This window comes from Lytechinus variegatus, chromosome 1 (genome assembly GCF_018143015.1).
Source record: "Lytechinus variegatus isolate NC3 chromosome 1, Lvar_3.0, whole genome shotgun sequence".
Classification (NCBI taxonomy): Eukaryota; Metazoa; Echinodermata; class Echinoidea; order Temnopleuroida; family Toxopneustidae; genus Lytechinus; species Lytechinus variegatus.
The window spans coordinates 65,255,139-65,271,434 of NC_054740.1; the positions used below are offsets into that span (position 1 = coordinate 65,255,139).

Below are 16,296 nucleotides of genomic sequence, written 5' to 3' on the forward strand. Positions count from 1 at the left end.
AAGTCATTCATTCGGCTAGCTGTAAAGGTACTAGTATGTCATCGTGAAACCAGCAGACAAGATATGTGTTTATAAGCACAAATATACCATTCGGCTACCATAGCACTTGTAACACTCCTGCGATTGTACATTGTAAACCCTGTAGTGTTAAAATTGACACCATTTGGTAGAAGACCACACCCTGAGGTGTTAAAATTACACCTTAGAGATTGAACATTACACCAAAGTGTGTTAAAGTAACAACCATAGGTGTTGAACTAACACCCAAATAGGTGTTGTCTTAACACCTATATTTTAACACCAGTGTGAAACGACTTGTGTGAATTCAGAGCTACCAAGTCTCACGCATTGTGCGTGAGACTCACGCATTCAGGGTCCGTCTCACGATCTCACGCATGGCACCCATTTTTCTCACGCATTAGGGACCCGACAGAAAAAAAGAAAAAAAGTAGCATTATTCGCCAGATTATACGACTGGCCGACCGCCTTCTCGTCTAGCCCGGCACGCGAGACGAATCGAGAGTGCGGTCAGCGCACAGCAGTACATGATACGATGAATCGCGTGCGTGCATCGCATGGTTTTGAACGGTTTTGAAGCCCATTTCTCATGCGCGCGCGCGTTGCGCACGCGCCTTTTCACAACGTACGAGTGTATTTACTGGCCGCGCGCGCACAGAGACGTCGAGTCATGAAAATCTCACGCATAACATTTTTTTGAACTTGGCATCTCTGTAAATTCTATGTAGACCAATCAATACCCCATTTTTTGCTGTGTTCAGAATTGATGCAGCTTTACATAATAATAATAGTGTATATTTGTAGAGCACACACACCGTCAGTAGACTCTCATGGCACTAGCCGAGCAACAGTTCTCTTACAATGTAAAAATTAGATTTTATATAAATACTACACAAGAACCATGAACAAGTACAATGTAAGAATAAGAATTTCACATCTGCTTCATTCACCCCAACCCATCCATTCCCCCATCATCATGCGGAACCCAGTGCCCTCTAGCTGCCCCGTTCACTGACAACTTAATTCTGTCTCCATGTTTCAAGATGACAAACTAATAACTTTAAGAGATACATGTAAGTTCAATGCCCTTTTGTTGGGCTGTCAGCAGGCATATGTGAGTGGCTTGTGCAGGTTTAGATGACGACAGGTGTGCTAAATGTGAGTGGTATTTGCATTCACACATCCTGGGATCTACCTTGCGTTTGATCCAAAGTTTTGTGATCGATCCACTTAATATTAACTATCTATGACATATTATTAATAGAAACATGTATATGTATGGTTGATATCAAAATAGTGATGTATGTAATCAATGAAATATATGAAGGATGATCATTTCAGTGAACCTCTCTATGAATATTATGGGGATAATTATTGCAGGATTTCCATAGTTACGATAAGGGTCCAGGGTTCTCTTGCATAGACTCGCATTTAAGAGCCTGTTGCTGAAAGAGTTGCGATCAAATGCAACTCCAAAAATCAATCACAACTTGATTTCCAACCAATGAATGTTGGTACTAGACACCTGCGTTTGATTTTTTGTTGCGTTTGAGCACAACTCTTTCTACAACTGGGAGCCGTTTCATAAAGCTGTAAGTTAAGAGCGACTTTAACAACGACTGGTGATCCTTTCTTACTCGCTTAACCATCGCTAATGAATATACCATTTACAACAAGATGGGATCATCAGTCATTCTTAAAGTCACACTTACGAACAGCTTTATAAAACACCCACCAGGTCTCTGAATAAAATCAACTTCTCTTGTTTCTCATCCAACTCGACGCAAGCATCAAAGGATGGGTGTTCAATTAGTATAGTTGTGTTAAAATGTGACTCCTTGTGCAACCAGCCCCAGTTGCCATATAATATCTCTTGCATTTTTAATGTTGCATCAGTAATCACTGTGTATTTGCAGTTGGAGAAAATATTTCCTTTCTCTACCATAATATATTTAGCACAACAATATTTTGAATAAAATGTGCAGTTGAAAATGTATCATCTGAATTCTGAAATGTCTTTATAGAAAACTAGGATTAATTTTCAATACTCCCCTCTTAAAAAAGATATTAAAAATGAATAATTAAATAAAATAAATGCAATTTTCACCTAACTAATATTTACTCATGTTTATAACAGCTTTGACAATTAATGCATGATTATTTAGCTCTTTTTCTCTGCTTGAAATTGGTATCATGGTGTTTATTTTTTGTATTCGCTGCTCTCTATATGACTTGTAAAAAACCGATAGTGCCAGCTGCATGTCAATTTGAACAAGATGTTGTGTTTGTGCGTGTGATACGTCATTCTTGCTCTACTCACTTGCAAACTGCTCACTAACCTGTGCTTATTTCTTTCTGATATTTAGACTTTTCCTATATATATTACATTTCTAAATAGTTTTAGATCAGCTTATTGATTTTACTGCTCAGTGGGATGTTAAATGCATTATTCTGTGATATCTCAGTTTTCCTTTAGCCCGTATCAACAACAAACCATTAATTTGTGAGGAATATTTTTTGGGTCGTAATCATTGCAATGGAATCAGTAAAACACACCTATATATATATAGAACTTATGATATTTAAATTGATAAATGTGGTATGAAGTTGGGCTTATTCATTTGTCATAAGTATTTTTTTTTTAATTGAGAAAACTATTCATAAACTTGCATAATTTAGACTGATTACCTACAAAGCTATACAACGCTGAGAGACGTTGTTCCGATAAAGCGCTATATAAATGCGGAATATTATTATTAATTTACTATCCTGACTACTGATAACAATGATAGCAAGTCCTCACATACCAGACAACGCTTCATCATCCACTGTTCAAAGGAAGTCTAGATTTTGTGGAGAGTTGTGGCCCAGTGGATTAGTCTTCTGACTTTGAAACAGAGGGTCGTGGGTTCGAATCCCAGCCATGGCGTAATTTTCTTCAGCAAGAAACTGATCCACAATTTGCTGCACTCAACCCAGGTGAGGTAAATAGGTACCGCTAGGAAGTAATTCCCTAAAAAGCTGTGTGCTCTATGAACACCTAGCTTAGCCGGGTAATATAGGAGTGCCTTGAGCACCTAACAAGGTGGACATGTGCGCAATATAAATACCCCATATTATTATTACCGGTATATCATTATTAAATGGGTACCCATTTACCTCACCTGGGTTGAGTGCAGCACAATGTGGATCAATTATTGTGAAATGATTTCTAACCGGTGACTGAAATTATATCTTGACAAGTTGTCTTGACACAGTTTGATTGTATGAATTGAATTCAGAAATCACAAATGGACATTTATTTCATGAAATAAGCTCACTGGCTTTAAATATTCACATCTCACTCCTTGGAAGGCTTGCAAAGGAATAAAAAATCTATTAAAAATGCTGCATTTTCCTGTACATTTCATTATTCTGAGAATATTTTAATCAAATTTGCAATTATTTATTGATATGATAAAGCTCATTAGCAATGCGCATCACTACATATATTGATACAAATTCATTATTGTGCCCGTTGATTAAAATTGTAACTAGAATATCCTGAATTATGCAAAATTGCCCTGTATTTTTTTGTTAGAGCTATACTAAATAAACAAATGGACATTAAAAGCATGCTAAAAGTTATTGCACCCTGAGATCTAATTTGTAAAGCTCTCCTTAATAACGTTGGATCAAATTTCACATTCGCACCTGTGCTATGACCTCAACAGCTGCTTTTTATTAAACACTCGAAAAGCACTTGGTGCATGCACTTCACCTGTACAAACAGATCTGCAAATGATTCTAGCATTAGTAAATGTGCAGAATAACCCTCAAATATCTCCCATTCTTGTACAAAGTGCATGGATAAAATCTACTTTAAAAAGGAATTACTGCAGAAGTGGAGAGGTCTTCACCCTTTTGATTGAGTTTCACTAATGTTAAAAAAAAAAGATTACTTAACTGTTATTATATATTATGTATATCGTCTGGGTTTTGCATTGCCAGATGTTATATGGTAGGTCTCCACTTGTTGTCTATACGGTAGACGGTGTATAAACTTTATCTTTCTAATGGCAGACACTATCTCTCAGCATTTAAACTTGGCTGCGGGCACTTTTGTATTAGCATAGCAATCCTCATAAATGTAGGGTGGGGTGCCAGAAGAGTTTATTTGATTTTTTTTGTGGTGGTAGGAGGTATAAGTTGAAATTTCAGCTGGTAGGCAGATAACAGTGACTTCCGTTTTATTAACTGAGAAATTTCCACTGAAAATTCATTAGTTATTTGTATATTTTGCGCATTTGTGCAATGATAGGACAAGATTGATAGCCACAACACACAATATGTAAATAACTGCTAGATTGTTGCATGTACTCTATACTCTTCCGTAATTGTAATTGATGATATAAGGGATTAATGTTTGTGTATTCCACAACCTGTAATTAACTTGAAATACATATTTGATATGATTAATTTGGAAACCTGATATGATAAGTGGAAATAGATGCATGCAAAATAAAATTGTTAGGTAGATGAATTTCTGAAGTGAGACATTATGGAAAGGAAGTGATTAGTTATGTACACGCACAGGCCTACATGTAAATAATGTACATAACTGGGATTGGTAAAATATTTTATAGTCTTATATTCTAATATCTTATATATTTTGTCTGAAATATTTTACATTTTTATAGACAAGAGGAAAGCTGCATATGTCTGTATTATTTTTTTCTAAGTAGATGGGAGACCTATTTCTTTGTTTCCGGTCTTTACTTTTCATTCTTCTAGTTTGCCCTTAATATGATTTTGTCATCCCAATAGAATACCAAAGTGTGACGTCCTCATTTTTCCTTTTTGCATGCTAGCATATTTTATACCGTATCTTGGTAAAGTATGATGGAATACCTCAATAACTCAAATTTGGTTGGAATCGGTCCATGGGGGCCTTAGATATGACGTCATGAATAATCAATTAGCCCCATTGAAATCAATGTATTATTAACCTGATTCTAAATTCAAGGAATTTAGTCATTGACTTCAGTGGGTCCAATAACGTATTCATGAGGTCATATTTAAGGCCCCCATGGACTGATTCCCACCAAATTTTAGTAATTTGGTGTTTTGTGTCATGTCCTGTCGAGGTATGGTATAAAAATGCTGAAATGCAAAAACAATGCTTTGTGAGGCATCACTTTGGTACTCTATTGATTCAGTACATTTTAGTTTTCATATATTTTCCTAGGAGGCCAATATCAATGACAACATATTCAAATTAGATATCCATATAAAATTTCACACTCTTGAATGTTCTTACTCGATTCCCTAGGGAATGCACTCCCTTGCTGTCAACAGATTTATTGAGTCACATACATGTTGGTCCTTCATGAAATGTGTTTATATCACAATTTCCTCGTAAAAAAGATGATAATTTGAACAAGATGTCTTGCTTCTTGTTTTAGAATTGATGATGTCAGTTATTCTTTCATGGTAATTGATTAGAATTAGTGGGATAAACCATTCATTTTTTTTATTTTTTTTTATTTTTTTTAGTCTCTTGAATCCTATCATAGAAGTAAACCAGAATCCATTAAACATAAGCTGGATTTTAGACATGGAAGATCTAAGGTATGTGTTGCCATGGTAACGAGTTGATTTGCTGCACAGGGTGTCTTTCTACTGACCACAAAATAGATCCGTTTGGAAGACTTTCAATGACTTAATGGCACATTCTCTTTTTATACTTTTGAAGTGCCATATATGGTATATAACTTGCTTTTCTTCAACACCATTACATTACAATATCCTTTGTGATACAGGTATTTACTATAGAAACTTGCTCTCAACAGTTTCAAAATTACCCAACTGTCTGAGATTACAATGATTACTAACAATACAAGTCCTGGCTCTGATCCTCTCCTAGATGCATTGTTCAAGGGTTTCTTATTTGGCACCACACTATGCTGAAACAAAGACTGGTGTCGCCTCATTGGTGTTTGATGTTGGCACAATAAGATAAAACAAGTAAACTACATGTAGGAAGAGTATCTGGATAAAACAAAAGAGATTAATGTAACATCTTTATTTCACATTTGCTTCATTCCTTAAATCCTTATCTCTCATTTCAGTGTGTTGTTATGATGTGACTTTTATACAATATTGTTAAATGGTGTCAGTGAAAAAATAGGCAACTTTGAAAAAAAACAATAATTAGATTTGTGCAGAGTTTGCTGTGGGGCACAAAACTAATTCAATTTACAAGTTCAGATATTAATGTAATGGATGTAGGTTATCCTTACTTAATTATCAAATTAATCATGAGTGTGTTAAATATTGAATTTACAACACTGCAAAAATGTTTCACAATGTCAGGTCAGAGTTTGATGGGATTTTTTTAATGATATTTTTTTTTAAAGATATGCCCTTTAAAGAAGTATTGTGTATTTCAGTTGTACTTCAGACATCTACAGTGTATAGGATAGTATTGGGAAAACTTTCGCCTCATTTACATGTTGGCTTCAAGTGATTTTATAAGAAGAAGATAACAAGAGTTGAAGCATTACTTTTTTAATTTGACATTTCATGTAATGCACTAGGCTAGGATTTATAGATATATTCCATTGCACACTAGGTATCGGCAGGTGGCAATTAATACATTCATACTCGGTGATTCGATAAAGAAAAAATACATCAAACATTGAAATTCCCTAAGCTATCTTAAGCACCACCCACATATAAACACAACCCTAATGGATCCTCACGGCAATCCCAGGATTATGCCGGAAGGTTCCAACATGGTCCAGGATAGTTTTGTTCTATCCATCGTTGATTTGTGATCATTATTATAAAAATTGTAATTCATGTCTAACGACCTGCAATTTGTTCATTTACTTTTAGTCTTTCCACTCGGTCAAAGTGGATTCACCAAGACTTTACAGAGCGCATCTTATTGATAGGTTTGAGAGGTCCAAGGTATGTTGTCATGGCAATGGTTTTGTTTACATGGCACATATTTTTGTGATATTCTTGGTTCAGGAACACTAATTACCCGTCTGTTATCACTCTCAATATTCTCTCAAGGATTGAAAAAGTTCAAGTTTGGTTTTATGAGCGAAAATGTGTGTGGCAAAATTCCAAGAATTGTATTTGTGGTTCTAAAAAGTGTTTTTTTTAGAAAGCACTTATATCGGGATTTTCTTTTCGACACAACGTTTGCAGTGTTGGTGGTTGGGGTTGAAATATTCAAATTATCAATCTAATATATTGATCATTCATGCTCCATTCATGTGATAATTCATACTCCATTCCCCCCCCCCCCTAGCTAATGAAGAGCTCAAGAAATTTCATGATACTTTCCAATTTACATGATACTTTAAGAACAATTTACATTGAAAATCATCAATTTTCTTTACCTGGGCTATTTCACGCCAACACTATTATTGAAAAAAGAACTATTAGTGTGTAACAGATATTCCTACTTTGAATAAATGAATATTATTTAGAAAAACACACTTTTAAATATAACAAAAGCAACTTTCAAAACTACTAGGGTTTACTTTCGATGTCAGATTTCTATAATCTGCACTCTTCTCTGTGAGGAATGATTATTTGAACACCTTTGAAACAATGTCAATGTCTGACTGTTAATCTATAATCCTTGCTGCTTATCCATTACTTTTACTTTCTTCTCTGATGGTGTTGCTAAGAATTATCGTATTGGTAGGCAGAAAAATCAGTTGTGAATTTTTGTTTTTTGTAAGGTGTTACTTTTATATTTTCAGTAATTGTTCTTTAGTTTGAAAAAATAATGTACCATCTAAAAGGAGGGGAAATGTTTCAATGACCTTCACTTGTGAAAATAAATGAAGTAAAATAACTTCTAGGTTATTTAGTTATCAGTCATTAAGTTATTGTGTTATAACTAGTTTAGGGTGAGCTAATGTGACTAAGCGGTAGAAAGTTATTGGAATAGCATCTAGTAATGTGACCTTGGCTTGTTTGAAGTATTCCTGCAATGAGCACCCAATCAAAATGTGATACATTTCAATGTACAAGACTTTGGTGTTAAAACTGACACACCAATTCATGTTCCTTGAGGACAACACCCTAGAAATTAAAAATGGTTTATAGAATAGATATGTGATCGTACTCGTAGTAGAATTGAAGTATATATGGTGTTCTACTTATATCTCCAGATATTTTTTTTCTTTGATATATTACATGTACATGTAAATGAATATAGATTATTTGTCAAATTCACCATATGTATTTTGAGTAATCACATTGCTGTTAATTCTTCCTATTTCTCTATCAATAAACAGACCACCATTCTTAATCTCTTTTATACACATTGCACTGATGTGATTTTATATACATCTGCACTTAATAATTTCATTGATATTCAATGACTATAAATATGATTTTTTATTTATTTTGCTTTTAATAATGGAAAAGATCATTATAAATGTAAGTTAGAATCACATTACAATATATTAAGATTTTTCATCATGAATATTGCCAGATTCAAATAAGTTGGTATTTTTTTATGAATATGTTTTTGATAGAGGTAATATTGCACGTTATTCATGCTAAAATACATGTACATGTATGATCAAATACATGTGTACAAAGAGCACACCATCATCTGTTGAATTAATGTGAGAAAAATTAGTAATAAATAAGATTATATAGCTGTGATCAAAAGATGAAATTCAGGGACCAGCCATAATCAAGTTGCCAGAGTAAATACCGAATTGGGGGGAGGGGGGGGGGGACACTTAGAAATAGTAAATATTAAGAATATGAATACATTTATATGAACATCTATGATTAAAGCTGATTATAAAATTTCACATCTGGACATTTACAATGTATGAGAATACATGTACCCCCCTCCCTCCCCCAAAAGGGAGAAGATCTAGGTTTATTTTGTCAAAATGATCTGTCTATTCCATTACTGGATTGATGTTTAGTTTATTCATGTTAGCCTTTTATCATCATGACTCTCTTTTGTATTTCATTTTTCAAAGTCTGTCCATTCCGTCCCAAGTAAATCCGGATCCCTCCATTCTAATAAATCAGAGAACTCGTTTAAATTAAAACGATCATCAAAGGTATGGTACTACGTCAACAGTGTTTCTTCCTTGCACTTGTGTGTAAGTCCCAATTCTATTAGAGTGCACCCACTCAGACCTAAAAAATGAACTATTGACCTACATGTACATCTTTGTGACTCTGAAACATGTTCATTTTAAACAAATTAAATTTGTTTGTTTGCAGTGTTGAATATGGGACGACTGTTTCATTGTGTAATACATGAATCTTTAGTAAATTGATTACAAGTTGTGGATTTTCTTGACAAAATTAATTGCAACAGTTCGTGGAAATTTTCAAAAGAGAGCTTTTGTCCATCAGGAAATATTCATGCACCCTCCACATGTGCGGCTGCACTGTATTTCTTTCACTTTGCAACAGTCTTATGCAATACTTGTGTACAAGCGCATACCTGGTGGGTGTTTCATACAGCTGTTCGTAAGTTCAGAGCAACTTTAAGAACCATCCTTCCTTGTGGTAAATGGTAGACACAAAAATATTCACTGGTAATGGTTTAGTGCATAAGAAAGGTTTACCAGTCATTCTTCAAGCTTTTATTAAGCTACAAGCAACTTTACTTATGACTGGTGATTCTTTCTCGTGGTAAATGATATACTGCAAATTCTCCTGTGTGTTGATTAAGCTTCTAAGAAAGGATCACCAGTCGTTCGTAAAGTTGTTCTTGAATTATGAAAAGCTTTATGAAACACCAACTTGTAACATTTAGTCTTATTCAATTTGATATCTTAGTCTAATTCATATTTTCTTTCTCTTTAATATATTTCTTTCTTCCATTTCTCTTTTCCTTTTTTATGATAATATTGATGTGACCTAACAACTTTTCAATGAACCATGATGGTGTGACACCTATTTGTCTTCCTTGTCTTCCTCAAAGAAGTACTTCTTCAGGAGATTATCTTTCAAGTGTTTCTTTTAATCAAGCTCTGTGTTTAGGTAAAGTAAGTAATTATGGGAACAATAAGATGTTCATAGAGAACCTCTTATGACCTTTACACTCTCTGTTTCTTTTTTTTTTATAGTAGGTTAATTATGTATCTTGCAATCAACATACAATCTGACCTGGATTATATAACCACGAGGCCCCCGATTCATTAAAAGTTATGATTATGGTTATTGAAACCATGGAAACCTTGGTGTCAAATGGATGCTGCGCCGTTATTATGGTAGTTACCATCGTGACAGAGTTAACCATTATTATAAATCCTTCTGGAATGAGAAATCGATGGGTGTTTCATATAGCTGTTCGTAAGTTAATAGCGAATTTACAAACGACTGGTGGTACTTTCCGAGGAGCTAAGTTTATCACCAATGAAAATTGGGTGCGCAAAATTGACAAGAAGGGATCACCAGTCGTTTGTAAAGTCGCTGCTAACTTACGATCAGCTTTATAAAACATCTACCAGGGTCTATAACATGAAGCTTAGCGATTGATTGTCCATGAGGAGATGGTGTGAGTGTTGATAATTTGCAATCAATCATAAACATCAACTCTACGACTAATTACTTTGCTTAAATGTGTAGTCATGACTGTTGTGTGTAAATCTGATTTGGTGTTCATTTTATTTCTGTGATGGTCTGCCTTCTCATGGCAATTACTTATTATGATTTCAGTATTGTCATGGTTCGGGGGAAGAATATACAATATTTCACATCATATGTCTCACTGCACGTACCAACGCGTCCTCCCAATCGCAGGATTTCTTGGTCATCTGTAAAAGAACCTATTCAACAGAATACCTAACCATATTCATGCTCATTTCTTCCTTTTGACTAGGTGATTTTACCACATATATCGCTTTAATTCTATGTGATTAGGTGTCAATGTGTGACTTTCTTCCTTTTCATATCCATTGTAATATTCATATTGGTGATTGGTTATTTCTAACAAATCTTTTTTTTTGCGGTCATTAATACTAACAATTATGCACTTGGTTATCATTACATACCAGCACTGAATTACATGTATGTATTTAATCATTATGTACATAAGCTCTTCCATGTGGTATAACCTGCCATGAGTGGGAAAGGGTTTACTAATGATATTTGCATTTCTATATTTGTGTCTTGTGTTGGAATATTGCAATACTAACATTTTGTGTGCTCTTTACTAACATTGAGGCCTTGCTTACACACAGTGCAATAATCTTCCTATGATGATGATAATGATAATAATAAGAACAACAACAATAACAGTAATAATAATAATAATAATAATAATAGTAATAATAATAGTATTAATAATCGTAGTCATAGTAGTAATAATTATTTTTGGAAAGTATATATCAACTGGATAAAAATGCCATTTGTGAGCAGGGACAAATAATGCTTTTCAAAATCTAATCTTGAGATGATAGCTCTATTTAACTCAAATGATGAAGTGAAATGATCATTACCAAAATCATTGGGATATAAAAAATAGATAACATCACTTTAAATAATTGTTGCAAAGTTCAGAACATTGCTTGCTTTCTTGCTTGCCTTCATTGCAGTTGTTTGATAAACTAATAGGGGGCCCATAACAGGGGGAACTTAGGAGACTTCGGACCCCACCCCCAACTTTCAAAACAGTTCAGTGGCCCTGATTAAGGAAAGAACATTGTGTGTTCATTTCCTTCATCATCTGGGAAGCATTTAAGTGAAACCAATAATGATTTTCACTGGCACTCTTGCTTAGAGCCAATCACATGCAAGGATTTCAGTATGGTGAAAAATCACTGATACTTGGTTTCATCAAATGCTATCCTGTTTGCTAACATTCTTGAGAGAAGGGTCATCCTTTGGGTAATATGTTAAGCCTGAACCAGGGGCACATCCTTTAGCTTTGTTCATTTTTCTTCCCATCCCCTACTGTCACATCCAGGCCAGGCACAGTTTCATGCGGAAGATCCCCCAGGGTGCGGAGGCCTCCAACGTCTTGATCGGCGAGGTGGATTTCCTGTCACGTCCAATCATTGCTTTCGTTCGCCTCCAGACGGCGGTGTCCCTCGGTGACCTGACGGAGGTCCCCATCCCGACCAGGTTCCTTTTCATCCTCCTTGGCCCGCAGTCCGGGGGAACCAAGCGATACCATGAGATTGGGAGATGCGTAGCAACTCTCATGTCAGATAAGGTACGGATTTTAACAACAAATTGAATTACAATTTCTTAAAGAAAAGTCATGAATTGCATTGTATATTCAGGCGAAACAGGGTATATCTTGCTCTTATATAAAGTTAATAGACAGACAATGTTTGTTAAATCTCAAGGTTTCTTCTCTGTGTGTGCACATTTTTGTTAAGTCATATATATTTATTTTCTTTCAAGAAGCTTGAGAATAAATAGAGCAAATTGAGCTGTAGATGATTAAATCCCAAATATCCAATGTTTTCCCCTGTATCTCAAGATTTTCCATGATGTTGCTTACAAAGCCAAGAACGTCAAGGACCTTCTTGCAGGCATTGATGAATTCATTGACTCTGTTACAGTTCTTCCACCTGGTAAGTTACAAATGGATGTTGCATTTTCACCCCGGCAATAAACCTTCATGTAAAATTTATATGGCATGGTTCTCCTATGTGTCCTTGTAACAAGTTTTAAATTTCATTCTCCTTTTCTACCTAGAGATTACAAAATTACTTTTACGGGTTTGCTTTTTTATATTTATGTGAAGAAGTTATTATACAAGTGATGCACACATAACATCTTCTTTTACATGTTAATAATTAAATGCCGATCCAATTTAAAAAAAAGTACAGGGGGCTGTTTCATAAAGCTGTTCGTAAGTTAAGAACGACTTTAAGAACGACTGGTGAACCTTTCTTACGCGTTAAACCATCGCCAATACAATATACCACTTACCGCATGAAGGGATCACCAGTCGTTCTTAAAGTCGCTCTTAACATACGAACAGCTTTATGAAACACCCACCAGGTTATTTGCGATGAGTTGCCCAAGAGCTAACTAAAAGATGATTTATATATACTTTTCTGTCTGTAGGTGCATGGGATCCGAATATCAGAATTGAGCCGCCCAAGACGGTTCCTTCGCAGGCCAAGAGATTATCCCACTTCCAAACACCCAATGGACACGCAGAAGGGATAGATGAAGAAGATGGAGGAGGAGGAGGGGGTGGAGGACATAACGGAGAGCATGAAGGGCTGGAGAGAACAGGAAGGTAAGTTAACAAGGTTCAGAACGGTCAGAAGAGATAGAAGAAGAAGATGGAGAAGGGATGGGATTTTAACAGTGTTGTAAAAAAAAGGAACGTTTTCTTTCCAGAGATTGATTCTTTTTTTTTCTGAGGATATTGATTTTAAAATTTCCTCTTAAAGGGCTACTCCATGCTGAAAATAGGGTAAGGGTTTTGAACAGAAAAATCAGATAAACAAAACACTGAAAATTTGGTAGTAAATAAAGAGGCTTTAATAGGAGAAAATTAAAATTTTGATGTAGTTAAATTGCTGCCTGGAAAGCAGTAGATGGCAGGTTCGAATCCCACTGGTTCCAATTTTTTCTGACTAATGATTTTCATTACAAATTGAGCATGCGATCTTAAACACATAGGAGTAATGCCGAAAATTTGTTTACAAGCTGAAAATTTGATCAAAATCAGACAAGAATTAACATACAGTAGCTATGACATTTTAAAGATTTGCATTATTCCGGTGAAACAGTTCTGTGCACGTCTTCATGAATATTCAATGAGCAAATTGATGATGTCACATCCCCACTTGTTCTTTTGTATTTTTAATATAAAATTGTGTTTATTCAAATTTTGTTTTCCAAGAATAAAAAAAAGTAGGATTGACAAATGAACAATCATTGCTGCAACTGATATCATTACAAGGGAGATATATCATACACAGGTATGAGAATATGAAATAATTATGATTTCATGTAATTATATAAGAAAAGAAAAGTGGGGACGTGACATCATTAGCCAAACTAATCAATATTCACAATGATGTGCATTTAACTATTTTCTCAAAATATTGCTAAACTTTCAAATTTGATAACTTTGTTATTCATTATTAGATTTTGATGGGATTTTCAGCATCATTGTTTGCTACAACTGTGCATAAAAAACTTTAAAATATCTCTTTTTGCTTTGTTTCCTAGGATATTTGGTGGTCTGGTTGAGGACTGTAAGCGTCGCTTCCCTTTCTATCTGAGTGACTTCAAAGATGCGTTCCACCTGCAGTGTCTGGCTTCGTTCATCTTTATGTACTTTGCTTGTATCACTCCTGTCATTACGTTTGGTGGACTACTAGGCGAGGCTACAGATAACAAAATGGTATGTCACATGGGTTGAGAAGTAACGGATGACATCATACATGTGATCACTTTTTGTAGACTGTATGGCCTGTATTCTGAGCCAGCTTTAACTTTATAGACCATGGTCTAACTGCGCTGAAATCATACTTTTATATTTATTAACCCCCTCATTGTCAGGGTGAACTTTCCCTTTAAAATTAAAACTTTCCCATATCACAAATCTCGTCAAAATTCAGAGCCTTATCTTCCCGCAAGAATCCTGAGAGTGGCATTTTGGTACCAAACCTCACATAACATCATAGACTAAATAATTTATTGCAGGATTCCTGCTGGTACTTCCATTTCTCCAACCCTACATGTTTTCTTATGAACTGAATTGAATTACTATTATTATTATATCTGCCTTTATTTACCGGTAAACCACCTTGATGTTGGGGTGAAATTTGTCTTTTAAGATCCAAACTCTTTCTCGCTCCTAACCTCTATTCTCTTTTACCCTATTTGTTTCCTAATGAACAGAGTGCGTTAGAGAGTCTACTTGGGGCTTCCATATGTGGTGTAGCATTTCATCTCTTTGCGGGTCAACCTCTTACCATCTTAGGATCAACGGGTCCTATTCTAGTCTATGAGAAGATATTGGTCAGCTTCTGCGAGTGAGTCATTCTCTCTCTCTCTCTTTCCCTTGTAATGATGCCCTTTTCGCCCAAATAGAGGTTTAAGGCTTGGTCCCACTGCACTTACAGATGCAGAGAGGATGTAAAACGGAAAAGAACCTATCTATCCATTGGAAATCATTATGTATATGTTGTGTCCTTTTTGCATACGTGTTTCATCCGCTCTATATCCATCAAGCATCCGCACACTGTGATTTCATTGTTCGCCCATTTTGTCCATTGTCTGGAGCGGATGAAATGGGATGGAGCCACCCCAAAATTTCGCTTGTCTGCTGTATCCCTTATGAATACGTTTTGGTTCATCGGCCAGTGGGACCAGGCCTTTACTTTGATATTAATTCCATCCCAATGTAGGGATACTACAATGAAAAAAACAAGAAAAGAAAATTATTTGTTAAAACTGTTTTTACTTTTTTTTATTTATGTTTTTATTGCAAAACATAATAATAATGGCATATTTACCCAGGGTAGTCACATCAGTTCCGAAAACTACTCCACCAGCGGGCCCTGCTATTATTACCCCTCATTGAAAATCACAATACATTGTATTCTGCTTTTTATTGTTAATATCGATTCTTTTTATGTTTTTGGTTTTTGCGTTGTCTTATTCTTCATTACCGTTCTAAAGTAACCTGGGGGTGGTTTCATGAAGCTGTTCGTTAGTTGAGAGCGACTATACAAAAGACTGGTGAACCTTTCTCACGCTTTAAATAATCACCAATGACCATTTAATGGTCAATATCATCTACCACAAAACAAGATCACCGGTCGTTCTTTAAAGTTGCTCTGAACTTACGATCGGCTTTATGAAACGGCGCCTTGTCCCCATATACACAAACCATCTAGTAATCATATGTGGTAGAGATTTGTGTTGCCTGGGGTCTATCATAGGGCTGATTTCTATGATTGATTGCATTGATAATTGTGTATGAACAATCCAGAAAATCATTCCCCACAATCAAACACTAGACTTTGTTATTACGTCAAGGGGGGTTTAACACAAAGATTAGCAATTGATCCTGGAACAAATTGTACTATTGATAGGAATGACTACGATGGGATTTTACATTTAATCATGAAATTCAGTTAGGGTTAATGATTTTCATTCCAGAAAATATGTTTGCTTTTCTGAAAACCAGTGGTACCATTTCAAACTTGATCTAAAATGAAAATTCAGTGTCGTCATAGAAAAGGTAGACAGCAAAATGTGAATTCCATATTGCAAAGATAAATTTAATGAATTCTCACATAAATT

General features: G+C 35.2%; 1 protein-coding gene across 17 annotated transcripts in view; it reads left to right on the forward strand.

The window, feature by feature from the left end:
• LOC121419934 (electroneutral sodium bicarbonate exchanger 1-like) overlaps window positions 1-16,296 on the forward strand; it is a 77,750-nt gene that overhangs the window by 45,529 nt on the left and 15,925 nt on the right. For 5 of the 17 annotated variants that reach the window (XM_041614421.1, XM_041614437.1, XM_041614469.1 and 2 more), the window contains 8 exons: window positions 5,554-5,628; window positions 6,898-6,972; window positions 9,030-9,113; window positions 11,975-12,223; window positions 12,497-12,590; window positions 13,090-13,267; window positions 14,212-14,386; window positions 14,887-15,020. In XM_041614421.1, the coding sequence (XP_041470355.1) occupies window positions 5,554-5,628; window positions 6,898-6,972; window positions 9,030-9,113; window positions 11,975-12,223; window positions 12,497-12,590; window positions 13,090-13,267; window positions 14,212-14,386; window positions 14,887-15,020 (1,064 nt within the window). The remainder of the gene's footprint in view (window positions 1-5,553; window positions 5,629-6,897; window positions 6,973-9,029; window positions 9,114-11,974; window positions 12,224-12,496; window positions 12,591-13,089; window positions 13,268-14,211; window positions 14,387-14,886; window positions 15,021-16,296) is intronic. The other 12 variants (XM_041614524.1, XM_041614503.1, XM_041614510.1 and 9 more) reach the window with 5 other exon arrangements.